The sequence below is a fragment of the Panthera pardus genome, unplaced genomic scaffold, assembly GCF_024362965.1.
Source record: "Panthera pardus isolate Hobbes unplaced genomic scaffold, ASM2436296v1 HiC_scaffold_333, whole genome shotgun sequence".
NCBI classification, from domain to species: Eukaryota; Metazoa; Chordata; class Mammalia; order Carnivora; family Felidae; genus Panthera; species Panthera pardus.
The window spans coordinates 72-7947 of NW_026526914.1; the positions used below are offsets into that span (position 1 = coordinate 72).

The 7876-nt window shown below is 58.3% G+C and overlaps 1 protein-coding gene across 1 annotated transcript; it reads left to right on the top strand.

Moving 5' to 3' along the window:
• Window positions 1-760: 760 nt before the first annotated feature.
• On the top strand, window positions 761-3309 carry LOC128774586 (testis-specific Y-encoded protein 3-like; the record flags this gene model as incomplete). Its single annotated transcript, XM_053893653.1, has 6 exons — window positions 761-943; window positions 1742-1900; window positions 2594-2671; window positions 2816-2927; window positions 3020-3165; window positions 3259-3309. Coding segments are annotated over exons 1-6 (729 nt in total), but the record flags the coding sequence as incomplete, so codon positions are not given.
• Between the last annotated feature and the right edge of the window lie 4567 nt (window positions 3310-7876).

Genomic DNA, 7876 nt, shown 5'->3' on the forward strand with positions numbered 1-7876 from the left:
TACATGTCTTCTGGGAGCAAGGATGGACGTAGAGAGTATGCAAAGGAGGCTGAGCAGATGGAAAACCGGGGTGCACAGACAGCAGGCGCACAGCTGACATGCGTCTCCCGGACAGCCAAGGTGATCCGCTGAGTGGATTTGTCGGACTAGGGGCACAATGAACAAAGGTGGCGGTGTAAATGGGCAAAGCGGGGAGGTCCGCCTTTACCCGTGTGTGTAGATAGCCGCGTGCCCAGCGCAGCGTGGAATGCAAAGGTCGCTTTCGCATGGCCAGAAGCCAAACAGGGCACCCAGAGCGCACAGAGGGCCGGCTGCAAGCCCCCCGGAGGAGTTGCACTGCACGGGGCCCAGAGCCTTCCTGCCTATGCAACAGACGCGCCCCAGTTTCCGGGTGACCTAGGGGCGGGACCGCCGAAGCCACGCACGCCACCGTCCCTATGATTGGTCCTGAAGGCAGTGAAGCGGCCTGGGCGTGGCTTGGAGCTCCCTCAGCCTCAAAGCCGCAGGCGCACACCTCTCACCACAAAGGCCTCCGAGGCAGCATCGGCATAGCGATAGCCACCGCCGAGGCATCCTGGGTACAGCACCATGCGCATGCGCATGCGCCCCCTCGACCTTTGGGCTCTGGGAGGAAGGGGGAGCGAGTTGCCAGCCATTGCCCTCAGGGCTCCACTCACTGGGTCTGGGGAGGGGGGCCGTGCTTTCACCTCCCGCTTCGTCGTCGGTAGGAGCCACAGTTGGTGTCTCGGGCCGGGGCCGCATGTTGCGCGACTCGTGTTTCCGAAACACTGGGGATGCCCGGAGCCCCCATGCCGCCTTCGACCGGGAACGGGGCGGTCGAGAGACGAGGGCCCGTGGGGACACTGGGTCTCCGGCAGGGCCGGAGGTGCCGCAGGCCGAAGGCTCGCAGGCCACAAGCGAACAGCCTGTGCAGGAAGGCCAGGCCCGACCCGAGAGGCAGGTGGGCGGCCCCAGCGAGATATCGGTGCCGCTGGTGCATGACATAGTGGCGGTGGAGGCGCTGTGGGGCCTGGCGGAGGAGGAGGTTGAGGTGGCGGCCGCGGAAGAGGACGCGCCTGGGGAAGAGGGGCATGAGCAGAGGAAGAAGGGGGAGGAGGACGAGGAGCAGAAGCCGGGGAAGGAGAAGGTCCAAGTTCACGAGGAGGAGGACCTGAAGGGCGAGGGGGAGCAGCAGGACCAGAAGAGCAGAAGGAGGAGGAGGAGGAGGAGGAAGAGGGGGAGAGGCAGCAGGAGTAAAAGATTAGAAGGAGGAGGAGCAGCAGAAGCCCAAGCAGAAGGAGGAAGAGCGGAAGGAGGAGGAGTTGGCGGAAATGAAAGGGGAGGAGCAGGAGCAGCAGGGTATAGAAGCGGGCGCGGCGGCGGCCACGGCGCCGGCCGCGGCGGTGGCGGTGGAGGCATTGGCGGCGGCAGTGGCAGGGGAAGGGGACCAGGAGGAGGAGCAGGAGGAGGAAGGGAAGGCGTGCGAGCCATTAAAGGGAGAGCAGAATTGCAAACCGAGGAGGAAGAGGAGCAGGAGAAGGAAGCGCTGGAGGAGCAGCAGCAGGGCGAGGAGGAGGTGGAGGGCAAGGAGGACAAGGAGGAGCGGGTGGAGGAGGAACAGAAGCCGAGTGAGCAGGAAGGCCGATGGGTGGAAGAAGCCCAGGAGCTGCAGGTGAAGCAGGCTAAGAAGGAGCAGGTAGAGTCAGGCCTCCGTCCTTGCCCTTCCCCACTGGAGGCTCTGGAGGCTCTGGAGGCCCTTCAGATAGAGCTACAGCCGGTGAATAAACAAGCCAGCCGGGAGCACGCTCGACTCAAACTCAGGATGTGGCAGAGGCGGCAGCGACATCTGCAGCAGAGAGGTGCCCTTATCCAGGGCATCCGTGGTTTCTGGGCCAAGGCTGTATCCTTCCTGCTGCTGGTGGAGGGTCCACAGGGGGCTGGGCTTGCGCAAGAGGAAGGAAAGGGAGGTGCCATTTAGAGGAACCCAGGACAGGGACTGGAGCTAAGCCACGCTCCAGTGGCCGGGAACGTGCAAACGTGATCCCATCCGGTGGTCCTGGCTCTGCAATGAGTGTGGGAGGAGGGCAGTGCCGGGGTGGGGGAGGCATGTGTGCTTTACGTCGCACCTGGCACGGAAACAGCGCTGGGAGAGTGGGGAGTGGCGGTGGAGGTCCAGGCCAGGTCGGGGAAATGACCGAGGGCTTCTTCCCACACAAAGCCGCGTGGGGGCACGTTTCTGGGTCCCGCTAAGCATCTTGCTGCGGGGAAGGCGATGTGAATGCCCACTGGTCGGCGCGAGACCGGATGTGTGCTGTCTGGCTGTGTGGAAGTAAGCGTCCTCAGTGTCCTCACGAGCACACAAAGCTAGGCGTGGTTGCGGGCGTCTGGGCATGCACAGCCTCCTGTGCGTGTCTAGCAGAGCCCTGCGCGATCCTGAGACCCCGTGGGCCTGGACGCAGCCTGTGGGGAGGGCTTGAGACCCTGGGGGAGGACGCCAGTCCCGGGGGGGAGGACGCCTGGATGCTGTCCACACTGGTTCTCTGGTTCGAGCTCTCTCACGCCCAGCACCTGAAGGCTCTTTGACCTGCGGCAGTTTGTGAACCACCCTCAGATGTCAGCCCTGATTAGTAAGCCCGATGAAAGCATGCTTCGCCACATGACCAATTTGAAGGTCGGCCTGGGAGTGGGAGGTGGTGTGGGTGGCTGGCTGTGTGGGGAGGGGAGGTGGTGGGGAGAAGTGATGTGTTCCTTCCTCAGGGGAGGGCGGGTCTCCTGGAACAAGATTTCACATTTCTGCCCCACTGTACCACGGCAGGTGGAGGAACACAAGTTTCCCAGGGAATGCCGGAAGATCCTGCTGTTTTTTGGCAAGAACTCCTACTTCCAGAATGAAGTCGTTACGAAGGAGTATGTCCTAGGCCTTGATGGTAAGTGTCCACTGACTGCATGGGCGGCAGTGGGTGCAGGGTTGAATGTGATTAGTTCTCTGGCGCCTTCTCACATACTCGTCTTCCTGCAGGGTATAGGGCGTCTCATTCCAGTCCCATCCAGTGGTACCCAAGGTACAGACAGGAGGCCTACAGACGCAGGCATGACAACAGCAGCCTCAACTTCTTCAACTGGTTCTCTGACCACAGCTTTGCCGGCTCTAGCAGGATTGCTGAGGTGGGGCCCTGTAACAAGGAAGGGAGGTGATTTTCATGGGTTCCCCCACTGCGTGGGATAGCTACCTGAGGCCTGGCCTGTCTCCCCTACCAGATAATCATAGAGGATCTTTGGCCCAACCCCCTGCCGTATTTCAAGATGAAGGAGGCCCCAGGAGAGAGAACTGAGAGGGAAAGAGGTGAGCAGCCAAGGGTGTGGGCATGGAAATGTGTGTCATGGGGTCCAGGGCACAATTCTCTTCTGCATGGAGGCACCGAGACTCACAGCGGCACAGGAGGTGACCCCAGGTCAAAAGGGCATCAGCCTGAGACAGGGAGTCTTAAGAAGTAACGTGTCAAAGAGGCTTTGCCCCTTTGGGGAGCCTGAAGGTGGGAAGGGGGCTAGACAAAAAGAATGAGCAAAGCGGGACAACCAAAGCTGGCTCATCACATAGCACGGTGACAACTGTCATTCCCGGACCATGAACCCCACCCTCAGGCCTCCTACCACCATCCCACATGTTGTCTGGCTTCTGGATCCCCTTGTCAGCTTTGGCACAGCTTATCACACCCTCCCATCCTACTTTCCGTTTGGAAACATTCAAGCAACCTTACTCAGGGCCAAGATAAGACTCTCACCTGTCCTGTGTGTGTGTGTGTGTGTGTGTGTGTGTGTGTGTGTGTGTGTGTGTGTGTGTGTGTGTATGTGTGTGTGTCTGTCTGTCTGTCTGTCTGTGTGTACCCATATATCCCAGGGATATGCACGATCTTGAGAAGAGTATGAAGGAGCGTCGCACTTCATCGACCCCAGTGGAAACCCTTCCGATGCTCACCGATGGTCCACAAGATTCTCCTGGCCATGAAATAAGGACAAGGGTTGTGGTGACACGTGGCGCAGGGCGGGGGTCCAATACATTTGAAGAAATATAGAATGGGAGATAAACAGCATGAAGTGTTTGTGTGTGTCTTCCTCTCAGGTTCGCTCTGGGGCGTGTCCATGTATACATGCGGCTGTCCAGAGGTGTAAGTGTTCTGTGCCTGCACATTGGAGTTCCAAGGAAGGGCGGGACGTAGGACATTGTCCGTAGGGATGGGTCACACATTGGGATTGCATGTGAGGTCAGTAAGATTGAAGCAATGGGGACTTGAGTGAGGGAGGCCAGGGCACAAACCTGAGAGAAAGGCCAGTGCCCAGGTTCATAGCTTTCCTGTGAAAATGAGGAAATTCAAGGAAACGGAGAGGCCAGCACAGGCCAGGGATGTCCAATATTCAGGGATTGGGCATGTCCATGATGGTGCCCCCAGAATCCCGCATGGGGACACCCTCAGTCATGTTGACTGAACCGCCACACAGGGAGGAATTCCCAGGGTTGATTACCCTCTGGTTTTCAGACGTCTACCAATGCAGACTGTCTTGTGGACAAGGTCAGGATCTCAGGACCAGCCACACATATTTGAGGGATTGTGAGCAGGTTGTAAGATTGGCGTCCAGGGGAAGGAACCGAGGGACCAGAGGCAGAGTGGGTGGGTAAGACCGATGAAGTTCTGCTTCAGGCAGAGTTGACAGGGACAACATACACACTGCAGAGAAAACAGCCCACTACAGTCTCACGCAACTCCAAAATCACAGCGAACTTTTCTGGTTCCACTTCCTGAAGCTGAGCCTCCCAAACACCGCTTCACTTATTCTCACACACACACACACACACACACACACACACACACACACACACACACACACAAGACTCCTGAAGGAGTCCTAGTGCTGATGCCCTTGTGTGAACTTTGCTGTTTCTGAAAAGACCTCTGGTTACGAATGGGTGGCCCGGATTGCAAGCCAACAGAGGGGAGGGTCGCGGGGAGGTGGGGCTCTTCAAGGGATGAACACGCCAACCTCTCCCGTGTGCCCTCTGCCCTCTCATCATCAGCCGTGATGAGTCGGGTGATGCTCTTCCTCTGTGTCCACAGGCTTAAGCCGTGTGTCCAACACGCCATGTGAGACTTGTGAGAAGACTCCCAAGTGCAAACACCAGCAGGCGCTCAGGGAGGTCGCCTCGTCCCAGGCAGCCTGTGTTCCTTTGCCTGAGTGCCAGGACAAAGGCTGCCTCAGCCACATAGGGAACGATGGACTTGTGAGGCCTTAGCATTCTGTGCAGAGGTCCCCGGCAGGCCTGGAGCTTAGAAAGGACTGGGACGAGCCTCACCTGCGAAGACGTGAGTGCTGGGATACTCCTTACACAGCAGATGGCTGCTTGCCAGAGATGTCTGTGCTAGGGATGGGGCAAAAGCTCCACCGTGCGAGCAGTGCAGTCGACAGAGTTCAGCCTTGTCCATCGCAGGCTCTTCTGTATCCCCATGTAACACGGCCCCCAGCACAGCGTGCCTGACACTGACCTCCCGACACTAATATTCCTGTCTCCCAAGCTGCCCAAGCTCCCCAGGATCCCCACTGCACAGCTCTGCAGTACAAGAGCCTTCTCTGCAGTGGCTCTATTCCAGAGAAGGCGTGGGCAGTCCCAATGCATGGAGGCCTCTTGCCCCTATCATATGCAGACAACACGGTCAGCGGGGTGTCAGCACGCTGTGGAGTTGAGGATCTGTGCGACCAAGCCTTACCTCTTCCAGGGCAGAGGCTGTCGCACTCTCTAGAAGGGAAGGCAGGCCTTTCTCTCGCTGCTGTCTGCACACTGGCTGGAGAGGCACGTCTTCTCAGCTGCTTGATGGGTAAATGTCAGGGTACCCTGGAAAAGCTCCCAGTGCTGACCCGAGTCTTTGGGTGTGAACATCCAAAGAAAGTATGGCCAGTGATTGTGCAGTGGGAATACGGCCTCAGTGGTCATGAGGCTGGGCCCTTTGGGGCATCTTCCTGCACAAGCAGGCCGTTACTTGATAGGTCTTGCCGAGCAGGAACACTTTAGGGGACAGGTGAACACAGGGTCCCCCACATGTTAATATCTCCAGCCAATACCTCCTTAGGGGCCAGGGTGACGTTTCCGCCCGGCCTGTCCCAAAGACAAGGTACGGACAAGGTGTGGGTGTGGAATGCACTCACGGCACCCAGAGCCAAACCCTCGAGTGTGGACACTTGAGGTCCGTGGGCAGAGGCCTCGGTGCTCTGTGTCCGAGGGATTACAGCCCTCATGCTGCACACCCGGCATCCCCGGGTGTCCTCCCGTATCCGCAGCTCTCCCCGGGGAGCCCTAGGGTCCAGGAGCTGCTAAACCCCCTGCACAACTGTATCTGCTGCCCAGCGGCCTCTTCCACCCCAACATCAGCGTGTGTGGGCTCCAGAGTGCTGTCCCTCGAGAGAGGACACCCTCAGCAATTCAGGAGCCTTCTGACTTCCATGTCTCTGAACCACACGTGTCTCATTGGCCTGTCGGGATCGTCACGTTGTTCTCTGTTCACAGGAAATGTCTCGCATTGCCTGTGCTCCTCTGTCTCCCTGAGTGAGCCCTGGCGTGTTTGTGTCTTTTCCTGGCTTTGCCTGTGCCGACACCTCTCTGGTGATGCCTCCTTGCCTGGCCTAAGTGGGCACAGCTGTACCCGTGTAACCGCCTTCGTCTCTGCACACCTGTGTGTTGGGTCAGCTGTGGCTCTGGTGGCCTGTCTTGTCTTTGGTGTATGCTTCTGCGCTTGAGTGTGCTTCCCTCTGCATTCAACCCCTTTCTTCCACTGACAGATCCAGTTGCTGTCCTGCTGTCAGGTGGAGGGGCTTCTGCGTGTTCTGTTCTATGTTCCAGGAGCCAGAAATCCTTCCGTGCCTGTAGGACCTTCGTCAGAGGATTGGCCATGCACTCACTGCCAGCCAGTTAATGTCCCCAAATGCAGCTGGCTTGCTGTGAGCATTCCGTCACACCTCTATTTTCTGTCCTTCTGTTTTCAAACCCTTTGCGCCCGAGGGGCTCAAACGTCACTGGCCGGCACATTGCAGATGCAGGCGTAAATTGTGAAAAGCGGACCGGCAACGTTTTCCCACTTACTCTTTTGCCACGTGGCATGTTCCTGGCTGGGAGAGACTTCCCCCTGCCAGTGTGTGTCTCGTTTCCGTGTGCCTCCTGTGTGTTCTGGTCCCTAATTTGTCCATTACGTCCTACCTGGGAGTCTGATCCATGTTTGCAGGAACGAGGCTGACACCTTTGACTGCTGGGTTCTGAGCTCAGCTTAGTCCACCAGGACTAGTGCGTGCCTGAGGGACACAACGGGCAGTGACGGATGTGCCCGTATCCTTCACGTGCAAGCGCTCCGTCCAGCCACCTTCACCGGGACATTTCTCAGCGACCCCTCTTTGTGTGTGGTGAGAGCACTTGCCTCTGAGAAATCTGACGAGGCGGTGAAGCATTGCTTACGGCTGCCCTGTGCAAGTTAGATCTCCAGAACTCATGCACATGGCATGACTGCATCTTCACACCCGAGCCCCGACACCTCCTCATCGCACCCTCCCCTGATTAGCACCACTCTACTCTCTGGTGGACTGCATGCCTTTAACTCCTTTAGTCTCCTCAGGAATCCATCAGGCAGGGCTCACCACCACTGTGCTTCTGTCAGGGGCTGGCTTCTTTCAGTGAGCCCAGTGCTTTCTGCACTGATGCTCAATGCACCCGCAGAAGGGTGAGCCACACTAAGCCCGGCGGCAAACCCTTTGGCCCTACGTTTCCCACACGTGTGCCTGGTGGCAGAGGTGCACAAGGAGCCTGCCTGCATGCGTCTCCCAGGTCCTCCACAGGGTACAA